The following is a 24,440-nucleotide window of genomic DNA, read 5'->3' as shown; positions in this document are numbered from 1 at the left end:
TTTCCTTTTTGGTGGGTACAAGCACAGGTCAGGATGAAATAAATGTTTATGTGGGAAGTAAGTTGGAAAACCAGGCATACAACATGTACGTGGTATGTAGTGGTCTCCCAAGACTCCATAACTTCTTTTATATGGACTACTTCAAGTAAAGAAAAACATTTTGCAGAAATTAGTAATTAACAAAAAGCTATAAATAAACCAAATTAATAATAATAACTTCTCAGAAGAAACAAGTAATAAGATAGTAACCCCCCCAAACACTTTAGTGATCTCAATAAAAGAGAATAATGAATAGAGGGAGCTGGTGCTCAGCAAGCTTAGTTTTTCATCCTTCTGGATAAATCCATTGATCAGAAATAGATTTATCAAATTTTCTAATATCTCTGCCGACTACGTATTCCCCAGGGTAACGGTCAAATACAATAATTTCAATGAGGGTAGACACCATTTCCTGGAGCTATATAGTGTTAATAATCAGGAGATGTGTCTGCATGTGACCCCAAAGCTGGAAACCAGCAGAGACCCCTAACTGCCACCCTGGAAGAGGAGAAACGAACTGCACAAGGAAAACAGGTAGAAAATAAACCTTAGCTGCACCTGTCTGCCGACCTCAACTTCTCGATATGCTATCTCAGTTTTACTTTGGTGCTAAAAGTAACAATAACTAGTGGTTACCTCAAAATGAGCTTTTTGTTCCACAGGTTCAGCAACGTGGACGGCTATGCTCTGTTCCTCCTGCGGCTCGCGCGACGCAGTGGCTGTCTCCTCTTGTCCCAGAGCCACTTTCTTGGCCTCCTCCCCCCTTTCCGCTTTAGGCTCCTCAGTCAGAGAAGAGTCCTCCTTCCCTCTGATGCTGGAAGCATCCCCTGGCTGTGCTGTGGCATCCGCGTCGTCCCCAGCCACGCAGGAGGCGTCCCCGCTGGCGCGCACCTCCATCACCCGCCTCTCCTCCACCAGCACGGCCTCCTGCACCAGCTTCTCAGCGCCCGGCGGCTGGGGGTGTGAGGTGGGTTTCGGCTCTAGTCCACTGGGCTCTGTTTTGGTTTCCGTTTTCTGCAGGGGAAAAGACTATGGTGTCAGTGTGACTTTCCATAAATCAATGGTTGAAAAATAACTAAGGTCGCCATGTGATGGGATGCCTAAAGCCAGAATCAAGTGCTTAGAACTAGAAATGCTGATGGAAAATATAAATTAGCTTTTGGTCCTCCTGCTCAGATACATGCACCAGAACCCTGCCGCAAAAGAAACAGAATGCAATAAAAAAATGCAAGCATCGTAGCGCATTCACATTATTTTTGGTCGTTTTCTTAGACTCTAAGTGGTGAGACAAAATGCTTTTCAGAACTAAATGCTATTAAATTTCTCCACATGCTTGCCTGCGGAGTGTCTGAAGTACGTCCTGAAATGGAACTAAAGGCAGAGATACTTCTTGGAGTATGACAGATCCTCCCAGAGGGGAACGAAGGACAGTAACTGAGGACACCTGGGGGGGGGGCGTGGAGGGTGTTTAAAGACAAAGCAACTTGGAGGTAACACACGCACACAGCCAGAAAGGCATAAGGATGGGGCGGTGCCTGTGGCTCAAAGGAGGAGGGCGCCAGCCCCACATACTGGAGGTGGCAGGTTCAAACCTGAACCCGGACAAAAACTGCAAAAAAAAAAAAAGAAAGAAAGAAAGAAAAAAGCGCGTAAGGAAAAGCAAAAGCGCACACTCAAAAACATCAAAAATGAACAACTGACCACCTGAACCCAGCTCTGAGAAGTGGATGCAACCCCTCCTATGAACTCCGTCGGTTTTCGCACAGACTCTAACAAACTGAAGATTTCGGAGCCATCCATGAGCTTTTCGCCAGAAGATTGCTTAGTCTGAGTGGGCAGAGAAAGGCAGAGTCAAGCTCGAGGGCCGCACACAAACCCTGGCGCACACACATTTGCAGCCTGTTAGACAGCTGTAGGCAGAGGGGAAAGGGAGGAGGGATGAAGGAATCTCCAATACAGAGTTTGAAAACAGAAAAAGAATGGCAAATAAAACAGCAAATCGGAGTGACCAGGAGCTCGTTTGGTAAAGCAGAGAGAGTTACTGGGCCTGGGTGGCGCTGGTTTAAGCAGATCCTACTTTCCCCATTCATTGCAAGCCACAGCAGCACTATGACACCTCAGGGATGGGGAGCTGGAAATAAAATGGAAAGAGTTTGAATGCCGACTTTGCACTGCGGTACTGATAGAACCATGAACAAAATCAAAAAGCTGGGTTGGCTGGCTCTCAATACAAAGCCAAGCAGGAGACACGGGAAGGTCTGGGGTGGAAGGGCAGTGCCTCCAGGACGTCATGCTGGCGCTGGTTACCACGACTCGGGATGCCGATGACTCGGTGACATAATGTGCGGTAGCCGTGGTGATGGCCGGTTCCTGGGAGTATCTCCACTCGGACAGGCTCTTCCTTCGGGGGCCAAAGGGCCCCACTTTTAAAGCCTCACTTTCTAGCACTTGATCCGTTTTACCATACCGTCCACCTTCTGGGCCCAGGTGCACACCCACATCCCTCCCCAGCACGGGGGCCTTCCTGGGGTCATCATCTTCAGGACTCTGCCTTCGAGACTCGGCTTCCTTGATGGGAGCCAGGGATTCTGACAATCTCCGCTTTGGGGTGTGGACCTCAGGTCCTCTCTTGGATTTCTCATCAGCCAGGGCTTCCAGGACCTCGTACTGGGCCAGGATGGGCGCGAGCTTCACTGACTCTGACACGCCTTTCTCCATTTTCTGAAGAGCTTCCAGAGTGGAGGGCGATACCACTCTTTCCCCCTCTTTCACTTTCCCAGTCATAGTGACAATTCTTCCGGAGACAGTGTCGTAGGATTTTCCTAGAGTGTATATTTTCTGCTTGCTGTCTTCTTTCAGTTGCACCTCTCTAGCCAAGTCATCGAAGCTATGCATTTTAATAGCGTCAGACTTTAACATGTCAGCCGGGAGGTCACCAGTTCTGCTCACTGTCACCACTTTGTAAGTCACAATCTTTCTCGAATCACCATCAACTACCTCAGTGGGTATTTTGTCTATAATAACCCAATCCTCTGTGCCCTATATTTGAAATATGAAAGCTAAATTAGAAATTCTGATGGTATCTCATTTCTAAAATAAGAATCCTTTAATAAAATCAGGGCAAGAGCTACACTAGGCCTGTGATGGGGCTGCACATGGCTGGCGTTGTTATCTAATAATTATGGCTCTGATTTCTTCTCCTCTGAAACTTATAATTTATAACCTTCACCTCAGAATACATTTTGCAGGTATGGTGGCAATTTTGGATTTCTTTTTTTTTTTTTGAGACAGAGTCTCACTATGTCACTCCTGGTAGAGTGCCACAGCTCACAGCAACCTCCAACTCTTGGGCTTAAGTAATTCTCTTGCCTCAGCCTCCCAAGTAGCTGGGACTACAGGTACCCGCCATAACGCCTGGCTATTTTTTGTTGCGGTTGTTTAGTTGGCCTGGGCCGGGTTCGAACCCACCATCCTTGGTGTGTGTGGCTGGCGCCGTAACCACTGTGCTACGGGCGCCAAGCCTCAGATTTCTTTATATAGGGAACATGCTTTGGTGGTAAATTTTGCAAGAAATATATTTGATCTTATAATAAAGTTCTGATCATTTTATCCTTCAAGATTAAAGAACATCATTGAAGTCGCTGTACAAGCTACTTTAGCTTCACCTAGACAGGTTTTTACATTGAACAGTATTTAAAATCTAGTGGCATGTTTTTCTTTCAATAAACTTGCCAACATTCTACAAATTTCTGTAAATGCCATTTCCGTATCTGTAAATTGTACTTCCTTACATAGGAAACTGAATCCACTATTGCACTTATTCACTAATAAATACTGAGTGGGCCTGTGTCCAAGGCACCGTATTGAAATATTTCCTGCTGATGGGACACTGGTGGAGACTCTTAAAAACAGGCCATACTGATCTGTACTGAGTTCCAACCTCATTTACAACTGAAAGTTGATTGTTGTGGTCATTTCTTTCCCACTTTCCTTAGTATTAGCTCCAAGAAGGCAGAAGAAATGAAAGTTAAGAAACCTCTATTTGGAGAGGCCTGACAGGATGTGACCAGGTGGGTGACAAGTCTAACAGGTCACAGAAGAGATATCAAACCAAGAGCAGAGGAGCACCTTGGTTGACATTTTAAACTTAGAAGTTTTTTCCTTTTGTATTGACCATAGCCTAAAAACTTTAATCTAGGAACATGTGTGCCTTAAAGAAAGTGGTTTCAGATTGACCTACATGCTGGTGCTGGATGAAATGAAATGAATTGAAAAAAATAACCTCTAGGGTCGATGGGAGAGTTTTCTGGAAAATTATTTGACGAGAAGTGACCACAGTGTCAGCAGAGTCGCCTTCCTGTGTTTTCTTTATCACACCCGGCTAGTGAGAAAACCAATAAAAGTTCAGAACTTTCGAAATCAATCAATGCCATGTAAGTTAGCACCACTCTACAAGCAAAGACAGTAAAATGTTTTCTATGAGCAAAAACAGTAAAACGTTTCAGTAAGATTATTATGAGAAAGTACAGTCATAAGGCTTCAATGACAAAATCTGGGTAAAATCAGCTGGGAGTAGAAGCCAGAAATGATACCTAACTGATTACTACCATATTAAGAAAATTCCATTTTTCCTTCCCCAGAACCTAAGCCAAAATTATATACTTACCTTACTATTAAACAAGACAAGTTTAAAAACAAAAACTAAAGGCATATTAATGACACTGAATTCTGAAGAGCAATTCCTTTGGAAGATCCTTTATGTTTGTTTTTTACCTGGGACTCAAGGAATGGAGCGCTTCCTTGCTGCAAAAATATAATTTTTTCAGAAATCTCTCTTTCTTCTTTGGTCTGTTTAAATAAAGGGGGTTGGGTTGGAGAAGAGGAAGTAGACAGTGTCCAAAAAGGCATGTTAGGAAGAGAGTCCTTTTATTATAATGTACACACACACACACACGTATATATATATATATATATATATATACACTTATGTATATATTCGTTCATTTTTTTCCTGAATAATTCTTTTTAATTTGAACAATGGTCTGAAGCCACATCAAAATGTAATAAATTTTTCCAAAGAGCAATAAATTATTTTATGAAACTTTGGCATTTATATGACTTAGAACAATATAAAGGCTTCTTAGCATTTGAACAGGTTTATGTCCATATTAAAAAGTGAGTATGGACTTTTAATACTCACTTAAAATTCAGCTAGACAGAAATCCTAATTTCTGGCAAGTATTTGACTATATTCATCATTCACGTGCTGCCTATTGCGGAGTGATGACAGGACACACGTCCTGCATTGGCCACTTATTTGAATAAACCCAGTTACAATTCAATTGATTTCTTTTCTTTTCCTTTTTTTTTTGCAGTTTTTGGCCGGGGCTGGTCTGAACTCACCACCTCTGGTATATGGGGCCGGCAAACCTACTCCTTTGAGCCACAGGCGCTGCCTCAATTGATTTCTTTACTGTCCCACAAATCAACAAAAATATTCAAGGCTACAGCTTTATTTGAACTTTTATAACAAATATCAATTATTTTGTGAATAATTTTTAAGCCAATTTCAAAATACTTTGGTGAAAAATTAAGTATACCAAATCATGTTTTCCTTTAACATAAAATCAAGAAATTATACAGTCAACATTTCATGTTAGGAACTAGTTTTTTACTTTTTAACTACTTTTTTAAAAATACCTTTATTTGGTATTAAATAGGCACGATTCAGGTGGCAATGCATTAGCTACCAAGCCTATCTCTGCACGGTGCACAGTGGCACAGAATAGGGACAGAAAGGCATTAATTAATCAAAAAAAAAAAAAAAATCATGGAATCTTCAAAGTTTCTAGAAGAATGGAATTCTTTAAATCTAACCATCACGAACAATATAATTTTATGAGACCTACTTACAATTCCTATTTGTTTATAAATCTATCAGTACTACATTTAATCATTTGCCTGCAAGAGGTTGTAGGGGAACATCTGGAATATTCTCCTGCAGGACTTACTGACAGATTTTGATAGTATCATTCTCATTTTTCTATGACCCCAATAATAGACAAATAAGCCATTTTCAAAGAAGTAGAAAAAAAAATCCCTTTTCTGCTGCATTTTGGAGGATGGTAGTAGAAATGATAAAATGTACCATGTGGAATCATTAAATGTATTTCACTTTCAATCACAGCCTTTTTTTTTTTTTTTTTTTAAACAAACGAAAAGAGGAAGGAAAGGTCAAAATTATAGGTACTTTTCAGAATAAATACTGCCAGGCCTCTAATTATAATCACTGAACTAAACATTATTCCTAAGATAAAAGCTTAACAAAAATCCCAGAAGAACAGTGGTTTCCAGCATATTCTGTGGTCTAAAATCAACTAATTTAAAAACGTCTCTGCCTTATAATTGAAAATGTCAACACTGTCTACATTTGGAATTGTGTATGTCCGATAGGTAAACATAAGGGAACTTTGGAGTGAAGTTCTATAGATGGGTAACCTCCCAACTCAGTTCAGCTAGTAGAAAAGTGAAATGGTACTAATAAAGAAAAGGGGATAATCTAAAAAAATACTCTTATCAAGCCGGGCACGCCGGTGGCTCATACCTGTAATGCTAGCACTATGGGAGGCCAAGGAGGTGGATTGCTTGAGCTCAGGATTTTGAGACCGGCCTGAGGAAGAACAAGACCCCCATCTCTACTAAAAAAAAAAAAAAAGAAAAGAAAAAAAATAGAAAAAGTATCTGCGTGTGGTGGGTGCCTGTAGTCTCAGCTACTGGGGAGGCTGAGCCAAGGGGATTGCCTGAGCCCAAGAGTTTGAGGTTGCTGTGAGCTGTGATGCCAGGACTCTCTACCCAGTGCAACAGAGTGAGACTCTGTCTTAAAAACAAACAACTTTTGTCAGGGTTTAGAGTAGAGTCAGATGGATACCCCAACCGTTTCATTTACTTTCATCTCTATACTATAATCAAGAAACAAGGCCCTATGACTGCATGCAGAATTCACAACAGTGAATTTTCACTTGAGTGTTAAGGGTTTCTATAAATAAATTTGCAAATAACGGAAATCGACTATACTATCTAACTCAACAAATTATTATACAATGGATACACCTGTAAAACTACCACTTTTGTAAAAGAGAGGACACTATTAGCACAATATACTAATAGGTATTGCTTTTGATATTTGGAAATGCTTGTATTCAAATAACCCATTATGGACAATACCTCTTAACTGGACAAGGCCCAGGTGCATCAGAACAGGCTGTCAAGGGAAATGTTTGCGGGTGGAGGGCGTATCTGGAAGCCTCTACATAACATATGCTCTAGGTGTTTCTATGTTTGGTGGGCTGTGTACGTGGGTTTGTCTAGTTCCTTAAGTTAATGAGGTTTTGATATTTTCTGTTGCTTTGGGGCATCCTTGCTACTTGCGTGCTACGAACTCAAATATCTGAAACCTGAAACCTCTGACAATCAAATTTCCATTTTGTGTAGAAAACACACATCAAAATCCCAGAAAATAACCATCATTAGCTCATTATATGTAATTCTAACTCAAATTTTCTTCTAATTGTTCATAAATTAGTAGCATTTTATAGAAACAACAATTGCTATTATAACAATTCAACTACCATTGATAGAACAAAATAAAGAAGATGATCACATTAAAAATCAGAGATTATTAGATTTTTTTTTTCAAAATATCATTTTATCACTAAAACTTAAAAAAAGAACCCCACAAAATCAAAACCAACTAAGCATGGGGTCATTAAGTTTGGGGTCACTGGATCTAAGTTTCTTGCTAATTCGGACACAAGTAGTATTACTTTAAGATGTCAATTTAAAAAGTTAAGTTAAATGTTTCCATTTAGAAATAATTGAACCTCTTTCTGAACTGGCTGATTATTGCTTAATTAATTTAAAGTGGGCTATATTAAAAAAAATAGGGTGCTAGCAAATAAACCGTTTACTTTTTGAACAGATTTAAAAAAAATCTTTCATTTTTTATTGAGACAACGTCTCATTCTGTTGCCCTGGACTAGAGTGTCATGGCATTCACAATACGATCTTTTGGTTATATGTTTATAAACCAGTATGTTTTATACTGGTGTTTTATGGTATGTGCCTTGCTGGGAGGACAAAATTATCTTTTATGGTTTTCACAAAACACATAACAGAAGCCATAATTTTACTAAAGAAATTGACCATGCAGGGTGTAAGACTGTTCTTTTTTGTTCTGGGCTCTTAAAGCTGTCTACAGGGTCCTAAACCGGAGCGTAAGCTTGGATGTCATCAATGACCTTGAGTTCTGGAGAAGAGCAGAGGGAGAGGAGAAGCTGCTCTCCCCGGCTGTCCCCTGTTCAGAGGTGACAGTGCTACAGGACGGCCTGACTGACACCTCTGCAGGTGCTTGGAAGCAGTTACTAAGCCAGCCCTGGGTCTTCTCCACTCTAAATAACCAAATTGCTTTGCTTTTCTGCAGAGGATATGTTTCTATGCATTTGTCATACTGAAAAAATCCTTCCTTGGTCTTTTCCACTTTTTCTGCACTAACCACAGGAAAGGCGTTAACATCTAAGGAATGCTGGGAATATTCAATATGTCATCTCCTTAGATATTAATGGCTTTGGGTTTATCAAGGATTATTCTCTAAGATTCAGGCTTTAATAGAAGTAAACGAAGTTCTTTTACTAGACTAATGGCCTAGGCAGGGGTCCTCAAACTTTTTAAACAGGGGGGCAGTTCACTGTCCCTCAGACCATTGGAGGGCCGGACTATAGTTTAAAAAAAAAAAAAAACTATGAACAAATTCCTATGCACACATCTTATTTTGAAGTAAAAAAACAAAACAGGAACAAATACAATCTCACCGCCTCACGTGGCCCACGGGCCGTAGTTTTAGGACCCCTGGACTTATGAAGTCCCTTAGTTCGTTAGCACCACCTTTTATTTCTCTAAGCTATTACTTAAACTTTCATTCAAGCATCTGGCCCCTACCATTTTCTTAAATAACAGCATGAGAAGAGAACCTTGACTACTTTCGTTTTCAGTGGCTATTTATTTTAACTTAATCTAGTATCTGACATTTTTAGAGCTAGCATATTATTTCCAAAAGAGATAGTAGAAACAGGGTAAGCCAAACTTGACCAATTATGATAAAATTTGTAAAAGCAACTGGTAAGTGGTATTCTTCATAACGCAAAGACTATTGCATTGAAATCGCTCTCATTGTGAAATGTGTCCCTTGAAATTCAGTAATTTGAATGGGACTGGTGTTTTATGGTATAGGAATACTTTGGTAATTGCACTTTTCATTTATTCCACATAAAAGGTCCCTTTCAAAATAACTAAACTGGAAACATATTATATATCTTCTCTTTTTGGCTGAGATTGGAATTATCATGAACATAGTGATGGCAAGATATTGGTCACTTTTCATGAACAGCTTTCAAAGGAGATTTAGAAAATTTATCTAGAATGAGCACAATTCAATTCCTATTTTTACTGCAAGGACTTCAGCATTGCATAGAGACCACTATTTAAAGGGTTTTTCTCCCACGAAAGTCTATGTTTTTTTTCTTTTTTTTTTTTTGTAGAGACAGAGTCTCACTGTACCGCCCTTGGGTAGAGTGCCGTGGCGTCACACGGCTCACATTAACCTCTAACTCCTGGGCTTACGCGATTTTCTTGCCTCAGCCTCCCGGAAAGTCTATGTTTTAATTTTCTATTCTATTCAGCTTCTTGGACAAATACGTCACAGTAAAAGGGTCTTCAAAAAAAAAAGGAAGTTAATCAATACAATGCTAAAAAAGATAGTTTTCAAAACTACTTCTTTTAAAAGAGAAATAAGGCAACATAACAGCAGATAGTCAAATCAGCACTGTAGCAATTTGTGGGTCCCAAATGGGAACCCTGCAGTAACCAGATGAATAATGCTCCATGTTCTCTGGCTGTATATTTAAAGAGAGCTGTACTATATTCATACTTAAAAAGAAATTTCTTAAAAAAAAAAACAACAAAAAAGAAAGAAGGAAATTTCTGGCCACTACTTTCATCATAAAAAAAAAAATCAGAAAAATCGGTTATAAGTAAAAATCAAATAAAAACACTCCTATGCCAATAAAAGCCTGGTGTGATATCTCAGAGTAATTTTAAATGTTCCTGAAATACTATCAACTTCAGATCATCAGTTAGTCAAACCTCAGATAGGCACAAAGGACCTCGTCTTGTGACTGATGAGAAATAGATGAGTTTTCAGGGCGTTTTTCAGTGAAAGAAGGAAAAAGGAAGTCTATTCTGAAAAAGTGTCAATTTGTGAAGATAACACCTCAGTTTCTTCGAGCTGTAAAATCTAGGTTTATGGTCAGACTTGGCTGATTTGCACTGCACTCTCCCAGTGGCTTCCTGGTCCCTCTACGGCCCCTCGGATGCCATTTTTTACTCCTCAGATGATCATTTTACTTTGCAGCAGTCCCGTGGGGTGCTGAGCATCTCAGTTTAGGTTACACCTAGAGATTTTTCTACTCAGAAGCTTGACAAACCCTTCCCCTGGTACCAGACCCTGTAGAGAACAGAGGCAATTCCAACCAAAGCCGATGCACTGACCTCCTCAGGTACAAGCGGCTCGATCATGGGCGCGTCCTCCTGCCTGGCTGCCAGCCGCACCGGGGAGGTGGACAGCCTCTTCTCCCACTCATTGGTGACGGCGGTGTCTGTTGAAGTTTCTAAGAAGGTTCTTTTCAGCTCACTGATGTTCGTTTGATGTTTCATCAGGTCATCTTGAGTTTTTTCTAGCTCCTGTATTCAGAATATAAAGTACCCAACAGTCAATGTTTTATGTTTGTTTTCCTTTCGGCTCTTGTACTGATTGATTTTTAACATAATGTGAATCTTAGTAGTAGTCAAAATAAAACAGAATTTTGATCACGGCTCATGGCACTACCACAAACACTCTGGTAAAAATGTGATATTTCCACAGAACAGAAAGGAGGGGGCAATCTAGTTCACACAAGCATAACTACCAAAAAGTGTAATTCACATGTAACTAGAGAGAATTAAAAGAAATACACACATAGGAAAAGGGATCTATATGTAGGAGAGAATAAAAAAATCAGAGTAAGATGTGATCCCTGCTTAGTGACAGGTGAACACACGGTTCATGCATCACGGTAGGAGGCGTGCACAGATTCCACGAAAAGAAAAACCACACACACAGACATGCACTGGTCTATACCAATACCAACCTCTAACATAAGATTACTATGTTTGACATACACATTTTCACCCTTTATTCGCTTAATCAGACTATTCTGAAAAAGTGGAGAAGAAAGGGAAAAGTAAGGGACACAGTAGTCAAGGAACAAACGCCATCCTCACGCACTGTGCCCACGACACACGGTAACCAGCCACGGAGCATGCTGCAAGATCCCAACGCTGTAGACAGACCAGGGCGTTCCACACACGGGGTTTTGTTTATGTTTTTGTTTTTGATTTGCTACCTGTGCCTTGAGCTCTGCGTCTTCCTCTTGGTCCGACTGCCAGCATCAAGAAAGAGTGGGGGAGACAGTCTTACCATGCGATTGACTCCATGATTGAAGGATCACGTTCTAGGGAAACTTGCTAAAGGTGGTGTGCTCCTGCATATGAAGGGCCTTTCTTTCTTACATATAAACCCAAACAGTCTCACACACAAATTATAAAGTTTAATAAGAATAGAAGAGTAAAAGATTCCTTGTTCAATGGATCTTTGGCATATTTATTTATTTATTTATTTATTTATTTTGCAGTTTTTGGCCGGGGCTGGGTTTGAACCTACCACCTCCGGCATATGGGGCCGGCGCCCTACTCCTTTGAGCGACAGCATTTCCATGGGGTTGAGAAGGTGACAGCAAGAGCTTGGAAGCTTGTCCTTAATGAACATTAGAAATGGTTCAGGAAGTGTGGGGAGCCAGATTAAAATCAAAATTCTTAAGAATGGCTAGGATAATGCGAGCTCCTTTGTAGGGTATGAATCTTAACCTATGAGATTAGCTATGATGATCCCCAATTTGCAGGTGAGTGAATCCAGGCTCAAAGAATTTAATAGGGAGACTCCCACATTTTAAAATTTCTTAGAACTTCGATTTTCTTAAATCTATATACTTAAAGACAAATTTGGGAAGAGAGCAGATTGACCTGGGGAAGGACATTTAAAAAATCAACTACTATCAATAAACACTATCATTTCTTTCAAAGGAAGATAGGACAATTTACGAGATTGGAAAAAAAAAATGTTTCCTAAAGCCATTTCATTATCCTTATTTTTATCCTTTTAAGGACCTGCTGAACCCAGGGACTGGCATCTGAGTATCAGTAACTGGTAGGTAGGCCAATCACAAGTGTGCGGCTCTTGGACATGGGGCTGGGGACTTAAGCCCCTGTGCTGTAATAGGACCTAGACTGAAATTAGAAGTGAAAAAGGGGTCCACCGCCATTAAAGTTTTGTGAAGCAACTCATCTGGTCTACTGGGGTCTCGGTTTCCTTACGTGCCAGTGAGGACAGGCTGCCCACTGTGATGTCCTGCATGGCAGCATCTCCGTGCTGGCTCCCTGATGAGAAGGGAGTGTTCAAACCCTGTCACAGCACACACAGGTGACTTTAACACCGTGCTGTGACATGCTAACTCTGCAATGTGTTTTAAGTTCTCTACTCTGTCTTTAAGCATCACCCTCTGTCTATTGTCCATGGATTCCCTTGCTCACTTAAATCGTTTTATACAGATAACAAATTTTAAAACTACTATAGAAATGTGAAGTATCATTATTAATTATCTTTCACTGACAGCACAAATTAAGATTTCAATGAAATTTATTGACTAGATTGCCCCGTGGATACCTGTAACTCTTACAAAATCAAGATGCCCTGTCTCTATATTTGGCATAGAAAATTATTAACTTATAATAGACTTATATAAAATTGCTCAAAAGAATCTGGATAATAGCTGTACAGTATTAACGTTAACTTTAAAAAATGATTTTCAAGTTTTAAATGGAACTCTGGCATCTGTAAAGAAAGAAACTTAATGACCTCATGAAACTGCTTTTTTTCCTGATATTTTCAATTAATTGATTTATAACATTTCTACTTCTTTCTAAATAGCCAACTACAAAATAGGATTGGATGATGTACAAAAGAACACACGACCTAAAGTCAACATTGGTACTGTTCACACTGAACTCTGCTGGCCTGCTTCAGAAAACACTTCCATTACTTTAGGAAATATTGTTAGTTACTGCCAGAGAAGATGTGGAAAAATAACATAAAACCCACAAACAAACACACTCTATCTCACAGAGACATACACGTTTAAGGCACCCTGAAGAATCAATAATGAGAATAACAGGTATCTCTCCTATCACTGTTCAATGTGTTATAATATAAAGTGCTCATTTTCCTCAAGAGAATTCAGAGTGAAGAAACCTAGGCCATAGGTTTAGGCTATAGGCCAAAGGATAAAAAAGATGAGTTAATAAGATAAGTATTATTTTAACAAGAATTATTTCACCATTTGGGATTTAAAAATATGCTTGTGTCCAGCTATTTAGTTAGCTAATTGGCTGGAATTAAATGCGACCCTTCTTCCCACTCAACATGGCTATCCTACATAGACAGCCTCTCCGTTGGGACAGGAGAACTTTTTAAAAATAAACGTATTATCACTTTAGGCAAGTGGTTCTCCAATTGTGATCCTAAGATTAACAGAGTCAACATCATCTGGGAATATGTTGGAAGTATAAACTCTGGAGTCCCACTAGCTCTTCTAAATGGGAAACTGGAGGCTGGGCACCTCTGGGTGATTCTGACGCAGACTCTGAGAACCCCTGGTCTAGGCAGCCTCTACTGCTACGGTCGGAACTGATCTCCACTCCAAACACTGACAAGCAGACTTCTGACACGTGGAACCACCCAGCATGGCATTTTCATTAGGTAGCCACCCATCACCCTCCATCATACCAACCTCGGTGGCAGTGGTCTCCCCATCCGCTGCAGTGTCCGTGCGCTCACTATCAGTCTGTGGACCGCAGAAGAGATGGGGTTCCAAGAGCAAGGCAGGGATAGAAAATAAACCATCTGGTCAAACGGGCACATGTGACAGAGCTCCCATCTCTATCATTCTACCACCCCACAAGAACATGGATTCAAGCAGAAGCAAAAGAAGGGCCAGAGCTAGGGATCGTCCACAGAGCCCACTCAGAGGAAGACCCGAGGTGCCCAGCCTGCAGCAAGTGCAGCAGCCAGACCGCCCTGCCTGCTTCGCTGTCTTGGGAAAACCAATTTGTCATCCCCACCCTACCCCCACCTCTTAACTAAAACCCCAAACAAGATCGCCTAAAAATGTTTAATGCAAATAAAATTAATATTTATGTATATTTTATTCTAGTAGTATGTCTCGTAGTAATATGTCACCCTTAGAGAGGTAAACGAAAAATGTAAATTTACATTAAAAGCTACTGACAACAGTCACTGGACTTTCAGCCCCTCATTTATACCATTTTAATAATTTACATTCATTTATGGCCATCAGGCTGTCTGCATTACCTATTAATTAGAAAACACATATGCCAGTGACTCACGGGCATATGTTTTATATGTGAAAAATGTTGTAACTCCATCTTCAAGGAGCATTGCTAACTGGATATTTTTAAGACTATACGTTTTGTTTACTTTTGCTCCATCCTCCATATATCAAATATGTATTTAAACATCTCGTTCCAAAAATACCATTCAATGAACCAAATAATAATAATTTTAAAAAATATAAAGAGAGACATCTACTTGGAAACAAATAAAACAAAGCACAGCATTTGACAGAGCCCCTCGGTTTTTGCGGGAGAACTAGAATAGTCATTTCAAGTTTTTCATCTGTTTCACAGGGGTTTATATTTTAAAACAAGGGTAGAGCCATGGACATCTCAATGCCCTGATATAACACTGACTGACTTTCCCCTCCATAAATACCAAGTAATCATTCATGAAGTTCCCTTCATCAAAGATTTGTGATTCATATTTTGAAAACGAAATTCAAAACTGGTGGTCTCAGATTGAGAATTTGCTTCTTAAAATAATCTCTTCCTCTCAAGAAGTGTCGTTTCTACTGACTATAAGTGTCGTTTCTACTATTCTATAACTCTAGCTATTCTGACTTCTTGGCACTATCCAGTTTCATTTCATGTATTGCTGGAAAGCAAAGGACTCAAGGCACATTCGGTACCTGTACCCGAGGACACCATCTGGCAACCTTGCTATGAAACCTAGAATAATTTTCAGTAGGTTGGTGAAGAAAGCATGCTGACACATTTTCGTGACCTGACCAGCTTGCTCAACAATTGGGGGCAGAGGGTGCTTATTAGTTTTCTTACGAAGGTGACTGTGGCTACGGTATCAGCGTGGTCTCACCAGCTGACAGCCTCGGGAAAGGCCAGTTGGAATTAGTAAGTGTGGTTACTACACATTGTTGGTTCAAGTGTGTAGAATAATCCCCAGATCTCAGGCATTCATGAATAATGCCTGGACTTGGGCTTAGGGTCCTAATGAGTTATATTGAACACTTCTAAATTTCTGGAAAGTAGATGATTTCTCTTATGGTTTTAAAATTTACTTCAGTAACTTTCAGGCATCACAGTATTAGAGTACAGGGGAAGTTTGAGTCGGACTGGCATGAGCTCAGATCACTGCTGTTTGCGCCTCTGACACATCGAGTCCTTTTCCTATTTTAATCTCAGCTTCTTTCCTGTAATATGGGGAAAATAACGGCCCTGTGTTGGATAAGGGATGCTCTCAGTGTTTTATAAAGTGCCTGACATACACAGAGCTGAAAATGCCTAGAATCACTGGAATACATTAATATTACTATGACATAATTATCACTACTGTTTTTCCTATGCGTTTCTAAATGCTCTCAAATTCCTACTCAGCATTTAGTCAACAGCACAGTGCCTGCTCAGTAGTCAATAAATGAAGTAATGAAGGCTGAATAAAGCAGCCTTTCTAGCAACTGTTATTTTCACAATGTGTTGTGACTACACAGAGCTGCGAATGTACAGCAAATCATCAACTATCGTGTAACACTATCTTTACATTATTTAAAATGTTAGAAACCAGTTGACCAATTGGTTTCTTTTTCCAGATTTGAAACCATCTCCTTTTTCTCCTTATGGTACGAAGAGCTAAATTCATCTTCTTTCTTGATAGATGATTTGATACTCTGCCCCTTCTTATCTGACCATTCTAAAAGAACATGAAAGGGGAAAAAAGGCTGGCTAACAGCTTTACCATCAGAATTGATTGAGACTTTTTATACTGAGTTTCACTCTTGAGAAAGGCTGGAACTAATTAAGCCATTATCACATGAAAAATACATAAGCAGTGATGATACAATATTTTAAAAGAATTACAGTCATCAGTGATTTTGCAAAATCAAAGTGACAGCGCTGAATTGTACTGTATACTAAGAAGTCACCCAGTGTAGCTGCCAAAGTGTTTGAAGCCTAGATAATAAAACAGGCCATGTAAGTAAATGCCTTTTTTTTTTAAATGAATGACCTAAATAAAAGTTCTCTAGCTCAGCCTGAACCAGAATGCACAGCTCTTAACACTTGGGGTTAAGAGATGGCATTGCACAGATGGCCAGATACAAAGCCTAGTGGCAGGAGAGCTGTAAGAGGCTGAGGCTGCAGAGGGGGGAGGCGATTCCAGTGGTGACAGCTAATTCATGGTTTCAGAGGTTTGCAGTAACGAGCACAGCCATGACTGGGATGCCCCCATCATGTGTTCTCTAGCTGGTAATAATTAACTGCTGTGATTTGTTTTGCCAGTGTAATGCAGACATGCCCAAGTTGAACATTAATTCTCATGCACTGATTACAACGAGATGTAGGCCCTGGATTAGGCACAAGATCTGTGTGGTTTGCTCTCTCCAAGTTTGGACAGTCATTTAGAATTTAGAAAAGCAGAGCACAACAATCATTTTTTTGCTTTATGTTAGGTTGATGACTAACTCCGCAGCTAAGGGGAAAACAGATCTCCATGTTAGAAATCAGTTAATATTATAAACATCATCTGTAGGAATATTGTGTTCTTAACTGTACTATGTTCCAGTCCTATACTATTTGATCATATTGGTGCTGTAAGTAATACAGATTTTAAAACCTAGGATTTACAGTAGTTTCCAAAATATTTTCCATGAAGAAAAATAGTTATTTTCTTTTTATATATATACACGCACACATATACACAGGAGTTGGAGCTAATCATAACATGTAACCCGAGGACCTTGAAAAGGACTCTTATGCAGTATCAATTGAAAAGCCTAGACTTTTATTTAAAATACCTGTGAGATCATTCATATTTCTTTTTCCTTCTGCTGCAAAGAAATGGCCATAATACCACTAAATATAGGTCCTTCCATACCCTCGCAATTGTACATACTCACAGGTGCAGCTCAAATTATGACTTTCTAGCTGAGCATGGAACAGAATAGACTTGCTTTCCTTTTTTTTTTTTTTTTAGGTATTTAAATTTCTTTCTTTTTTTTTTTTATTGTTGGGGATTCATTGAGGGTACAATAAGCCAGTACACTGATTGCATTTGTTAGGTAAAGTCCCTCTTGCAATCATGTGCTGCCTTGACACTGTGAAATTTTTTTTTTTTAAATGCCAGGAGTATCTGGCTTGTCTCCCCCCACAATGGCCCTTGTTCTGTGGGAACAGGAGAGCTGGAGGGAGCCTGGGGAGAGGCGTGTGCTGGGGTGTGTGTGACAGTGGGCACCTCTGGTGGCAGCTTCGATATTCTTTCTGGCTGTGAAAGAGGCGAGAAGAAAGGGAAAGTGCTGGGCTACGCCCAGGGCTGTGGGAGTGGTGAGGCAGGAGTGCAATTAAGAGGAAAAATGACTGGCTCCATGTCAGCTCGCCCTAGTGCTCAGGTGAGGGACAGGAGCCCATCCGGTGGCAGCCTGACCGTCCTTCAAGGAAGGAGGGTGACGGCTCAGGGTCTTTCCACCCAGTATGTGTCCATGCCTGGCTGACAGCTGCAGAGGCCTAGCCAACTTTCCTGACTGTACCACACTGTGGGAATGGGAGGCTTTTTTGCCCCTTCTCTCATGCTGATGTGGAAAGAATCATTGCGTCTGAGATCTGCACTGGTGTTGCTAATGCTGATGAAACTGCAGCCCATTCTCATAATGGGGAGAGACCTCAGTTTGGTCTTGGTTGTTCTGAACACTGCTGCATGGCCTGCGGCCTTTCTGGCCCTACCGATGACTCATGTCTTGTGGGTGTTTTAAACCGCTCCACAAGTTCTTTCCGACCCAGCCTATGGTGGGATCTCAGTGCCCCTGCCAACCGACCTCTGTGAGTAACAGTGACCCATCTGGTAATAACAATCAGAGGTGGGGGTATTTCCGCATCTCCAGGGAGATGCATTTGCAGTTTTGGAAAGCTACCCAGACAAAGAGCGGCATCCCCTGCGGTGGGGCTCTCCCCCTCCTCTGCGTCAATATCATTTAATTTGAAAACGAGTGATCTGTCTTTTATGTGCTCGACCTTTATTAAACGACCATCGATCAAAACCTTTAACTTCGCCTTGATCTTGTGCACAGCGTTTGTTATTCAAACCCCACATACAACTCAGTGGGTAGCAGAACAATTCCGGATGGGGCTCAGGCTGCTACGTCCACATGGTGTTGTGCCTAACCCTGGGGCCCGGGTGGGACTCCCCAACACACAAAAACCTCAACAGATTGGCACAGACAATAAATGAGGCTCTGAAAGTAGGGTCGCGCTCGTGGCGGCCGGCTAACACTGTTTCGGACTGCACACGAAGGGGCAGCGTGTTCTATGCCGAGGTACACACCTCTTCCTCTGAACTGTCACTCGGGTCATTGTCTAGGGAGGCGCTCAAGGAGGCTGCCTTGGGCTCCAGGTAGCAGAGGCACAGAGCCAGAGGGAAGGAGAGAGTGAGAGCATAGGGCACTGAGAAGGAGGCAGACAGCAGGAAGAGAAAGATGAAGAGGAAGCAGGGCACCAGTGAGGGGGAGTGGATCGGGAGGTAATGCTGTAGGCTCTGGGGCAGGAGGTTGGTTTCGGAAAGGTTGGGGAAAGAGAGGTACCCGTCCTCGTCTAGCAGGGAGGGGAAGGACTTGGGTAGCTGCAAGGAGAAGGAGAACAGGGTGGTCCCTTTGCCAGTTTGGGGTCTGTAGCTAAAGGCCATATCTTGCTCCCCGAGGCACGGCTTCCCTGGGCCGTCAGAGTCCAGGCAGGGCTCTCCGGGCATGTGCTCGGCTGTGCAGGGCTCACACCCCTGCGTTGGGTGCTCATTCTCTTTACATCTCCTGCGCAGCTCTGTGGGAGAGGTCGGGGCACAATGGGCTGATGGGGGTGACCAGGGACATGAGTCAGTGCCAAGCTCAGGTGACTGATGTGAAAGAGACAGAGAGACAGAGAAGCAGCAACAGAGGTGCAAAAGGACAAAAAGAAAACTGCAATTAGTTAATTTTCTTATGGGTATCCATATAAAATTGTAAAACAAGACTTTTAGCACTAGGGTTGCTCATGAATTTTAAAGTACCGAAGCTGCAGGCCTAGGTCATCACCAATGGCTGCAGTTCTCCCATCAGACCATCAAATACGGGGTGGGTTACTCACTTATGTTTTAAGTTAGAACAGAAGGTATTTGTGGGCGATCCCAAATTCTACATTTTTTCATATGATCAAAAAAGTTTGTTTTAGACCAGCAACTCGAGAGGCGTTTTAGGGTTTTGAGACCAAATGTAAATCTCTGAATAACTTAAAATCAAGACTTTCAATAACCTTCTCCTGATCTCTGGGTAATAGCGCTGTTACTACAGTTCCGCTGATTAAAAATGAGGATGAAATCAGATCCAAATTTTGATTATTTAAAAAATCTCTAGCATTACTCCTTTCTTTGGTTAGTCAATTACATCCAAAAGAGGAAAGTTTCTGGCCCCACTCCTATCTGCTAAGCTGTCATCATCAGGGCAGTCGCATTTCAGGAACTGTCTCCCCACAAAGAATTGAGGCTCCCTTGAAAACTTTGGCTCCTTTACCTAGGGTGTTAGTGGAACTTGAGCGCAAGCAGATGGCTTCAACATGCTAACTACAAAAGGACTTTTTTAAATAAGATCGTTTGTGTTTTCTTTCTATTACTTATGATTTATAATTTCCCAGCCTTCTGATTTTTCTTAGCAAAGAAGGACATATTCACACCTTTGGTTTGAGACCTGAATAAGCATTCTCACAAGAGCTCCTATCTTCTCTGGGCCTTGGAGGTCTCCACGACCAAGGCAACTTTCCTCTGCAGGTGTCAGACTGGCCGCTGGAACAGGGGAAGGAGGAGAAACAGCAGTCCCAGGCAGGACCTGGACATGTAGCTGCTGTAGCCTGGGAATTCAAGGCAATGTCACAGGGAGGCTGAGGCTAATTAGACTTCTGCTGCCACCTCTGACTGTGTGTGTTGTTTGCCTAGCGACCTGACAGCATGAAAAAATTACCCAACCTGCCTGTGGTGGCTAGCCAATCCCGACTTGGAGAGAAGTGGTAAATATAGCAACAGAGAGAAAGAACTGATAAGAACAGATACTACACTTGATCTTAGCCAAAAGGCCGAGAAGTGGTAACAGAGAGAAAGAAAATGCACAAATAAAATTATATCTAAGGCATGAGGGAAGGAAAATGCACCAATAAAATTACTATCCTGGGTATATATCCGCATTAGATGTGTCTCTTTTTACTACGAGACAAAGATGTCTTTTTTGACATTAAACACTGCATTTCAAACTGGAACCTTAACAAATTTCACTGCAGGTCCTCCTGCAGTGAGGTGAGGCTGCCCAGGCACCCAGAAAACACGCCTCTTCTCCAGGCAGGCAGGGACCAGTCTTTTAATGACGATTTTTAGTCATACATTTTCATTTTGGTTAAGGAATAGGAACCACCTTCTACGATACTTCTTGAAGATGGAGAAGAATACAATGAAGGCTTAACCTTTCGAGCTGCCCATCACAGTGGTTTTTAAAAGACAACTTAGCTCTGGGGAAACAGAGCTGACCATCACCTAGGCTAGTCCAGGATCTCACCTGCAGCCCTGAAAACACTCTGCTTCAACGCTGGATTCTCGAAAACTCAGCCTCAGGGGTGCTAGTTTTGTCTTTTTTATATTCCCCTGGACCAAGCAGCAGAGGGAGGATTAGCTTAGTGTTGTTGCATTTTACACCAAATTGGTGGCCTTTTAAAATCAAACAAAGTGAGCCTGCCTGAGCCACTTACAGGTGCAAACCAAGAATCATTCACTCCTCTGTGTCACTCCGCCGTCTTTATACACCCATATGCGTCATCCTCTGATGGCCTGGGCACTTTGAAGACATATTGGGGTGACTAAGTAGAGCTACATATTGACATTTCGGGTACATTACCTTCTTTTCCTGTCCTCTTTAATACTCGCCTTGACTGAATTAAGAGCATAAAAACAAAGTTCAGAACAAAAGCACATTTTAACAGCAAATGTGATCCTAATATGCCACCGCATGCTTATTATTTTTGTGTTTGCCAAATAAATGATCTTATCCTAAAAAAAAAAAAAAAGATGATGGACTGAGTCATTTGGAACATTCTAACATAACTACAAAAATTATTTCGCTTATTCACCATTAAGATGTTGCTGCTAAATTCTTGTTACAAGCCACACTGACTTTCCATGGAGTCTGGAGTGGTGATTCGCTATCATGTACCTCTGTGTGCCAGGGAGCACCTGTGAACCCAGCTCACCCCAGTTTGGGGATAACCGGAGGGTTACACAGGCATTTTCATTCCACTGTTTCCTCCAACTCTACACTCTGTACCTCCCAGGAACTGCTCTGCTTTTCCATTATTATTAGGTCTAAACCTCCCCATATGTCTCTTGACTTCTATTTTTCTGGAAAGTTGCTTTAGCGTGGTGGATCATCAGACATAAACATATTGTCTAAAAAGAAATTTAATTCTGGGTGAAACGAGATCACGAAACTTAACGAACATAAAACACCAGAAAAACCTGCTGCTAAATGTATGTTTTCTCTTCTATCACAACCTTCCGCCTTCATCTGCCTTTTCAAAACACGGCTACTCACCACTATGCTGATTAGATTATGATTATACCACTAAGACAGGAAACAATGTATGAACACACAGGCTGTGGTCACCTGAGGTCCGAAGAATAGCAATGTGATTACTGTGTATCTAGAAAAACATGCCAGACTTGGGTAGGAGAATGGGGCCAGAAACGAAGAAAACAACTTTCCTGATAGTTCTGAGATACAAGCCTAAACTGACATGTGTAAACACGCCACCAAAAGTCTTTTTAAGATATACATACAGGACAGCTGTTGAAAGTCTTACATAGCACACAAGTTGTTAAGATAAAATCTTTTTAAAGAGTCACCAAAGAAATTTTCAGAGGAAAAATGCTGAAACAGAAATAAGAATTTAAAAATTGGCCTATGAATGTGACCCGATGTGATATAGGAGCTACCCTGAGTCTGAACACATTCCTGGTATACAACCTCAGAATTAAGCATTCTTAGAACTTGCAACAAGCTCTGGGAGGCAGCCGGGGAGCTATACCTTTCGCTCGTGCCGGACGGCCGAGACCGGTGTGACCTCCTCGGCCTTCTTCCGTCCGTCCTCGTCCTCATCCCGCTCCTCCTCAGCCTTTTTCTCGGGAGTCACAGTGGTGATCAGATTGGTCTGAGAGATGCCCTTTGTTGTGGGGTACTGGCCAGTACCAACCTCTGCAGCAGACATAGAATCCTTCATGTATATTTCATGGTTTTCATTCACTGATGCTAAAAGCAAACGCAATTGAAGAAATAAAATCGGAAATAGTGAAGTCAGAAGACAGATGAACACCACCAATCGTACCACTACTGGAAAAAAAAAGTAACACCGCCAAATATCAGGTTGGTCTAGACAAATCAGCACCATAGGCACCTTTATTTAAGCATGGCCAGAGAGTCATCTCTCTGCATTACCTAACTCGGTGCTCTAACATTATTTAAATGCTTATGTCTTTAAATCCCAGAATAATTCTCAACCATTCTCAGGCTCTCTGGGGAGGATGTGAGTGAGATAGAGGTGAGGCTGAGCACTGCTGAGCCTGTTACCCCAAGCGTCTGGTGGGGCTTGAGCACCAGCACTTGGGGGCCAGTTCCACAACTAATCGCAATATTTGCAATAGACAAATGCTCTCATACGCCTGACTTTAAGGACATCTTTGGAAGTGCCATTCAGCACAGAGCACCAGATCGGTTTTATTATCATTATCATTAATGTTGAAAAGTCTATCTCTCCTACAATGTAAGAACTCCATGGGTAATAATAAGAACTAACCATCTTGGCAGAGGTTATAAAATTCAGATGGCAATTCTGTTCAACTAAAGAAATGTTTTAATTTCTATTGCCTCTTAGAGAGAGTACCATAATATGCATACACATTTGTTTATCTCTAATATTTTGGGAAAACAAGACAAATGTTAAATGAAGTTCATGCAAATGCAAACGTGCAAACATAAGGGGTATAAGACACAGCCTTTCATCCCAGCTAAAATGTCTTAGTGAACAAATATTTGATTTAGTCGAATTTTAAAATTTGGTACTCATTATTTCAGGTTTTTGATATCATAAAGTTTATTAAAAGTTATAAACGCTGCCTTTCAAATACATAGTAGCCAATAGCAGACAAAATATAACTGGTATTTATATTTTAGGAACTTCAAAACATAAAAGAAAGGATTCTGAAAAGAAATCTTCTCTGAAATCCTTTTAATGTCACTGAAGTATCTTCACTAAGGTATTTTATATTGATGAAAAAGCTCCTATGAGACACAGCTTCCCAATGGACCGGTTAGGCTATTCTCTTTAGGATGCCACCTTGCAAAAAGGTGTTTTTGTCCCCACATGCAGCCGTGACAGCCAGCTCGGCAGCAGCAGCAAACACAGCAGGGCTGGCAGCGCCGTAAAGAGAGACAGATAACACATACTAATATCACTTTGGGGCAGGCAGGAAGAGACAGCACGGGGTTAGTACATTGAGTTCAATCTCTTCGGTCTTCTCAGCAGTCATTAGCACACAAAAGGTCATGAAGAAAACAACCTTTCACAACAAATGTGTTCCCTGGGGTGCACATCACTGAACAAAGTGGAAGGTATTCAGGAGAAAAAGATGTGGACTTTCTACAAAATTTCCTCAGATAAGGACTTAGAGAATAGACAAATAGTTAACAGAGATTTTCTTAAAGGAGGAGAGTCCAGGGGACAACGTAGAAAGAAAAGCTTGAATGTTCACATGGATGTACCAATGTCTTAATTCAATTCAA

At 41.1% G+C, this 24,440-nt stretch overlaps 1 protein-coding gene and 1 pseudogene across 36 annotated transcripts in view; both read right to left on the bottom strand.

Moving 5' to 3' along the window:
• The window catches only part of EPB41L3 (erythrocyte membrane protein band 4.1 like 3), a 240,666-nt gene that overhangs the window by 4,118 nt on the left and 212,108 nt on the right, over positions 1 to 24,440 (bottom strand). For 4 of the 36 annotated variants that reach the window (XM_053571292.1, XM_053571288.1, XM_053571289.1 and 1 more), the window contains 10 exons: positions 22,690 to 22,910; positions 18,926 to 19,486; positions 14,034 to 14,087; positions 11,535 to 11,570; positions 10,642 to 10,833; positions 4,813 to 4,887; positions 4,322 to 4,420; positions 2,347 to 3,078; positions 1,741 to 1,866; positions 676 to 1,053 (listed from right to left, as the gene is read on the bottom strand). In XM_053571292.1, the coding sequence (XP_053427267.1) occupies positions 676 to 1,053; positions 1,741 to 1,866; positions 2,347 to 3,078; positions 4,322 to 4,420; positions 4,813 to 4,887; positions 10,642 to 10,833; positions 11,535 to 11,570; positions 14,034 to 14,087; positions 18,926 to 19,486; positions 22,690 to 22,910 (2,474 nt within the window). The other 32 variants (XM_053571287.1, XM_053571285.1, XM_053571298.1 and 29 more) reach the window with 32 other exon arrangements.
• Positions 20,621 to 20,706, bottom strand: LOC128572236 (uncharacterized; annotated as a pseudogene).

This window comes from Nycticebus coucang, chromosome 19 (genome assembly GCF_027406575.1).
Source record: "Nycticebus coucang isolate mNycCou1 chromosome 19, mNycCou1.pri, whole genome shotgun sequence".
NCBI classification, from domain to species: Eukaryota; Metazoa; Chordata; class Mammalia; order Primates; family Lorisidae; genus Nycticebus; species Nycticebus coucang.
This window is presented reverse-complemented; position numbering and strand designations above follow the sequence as displayed.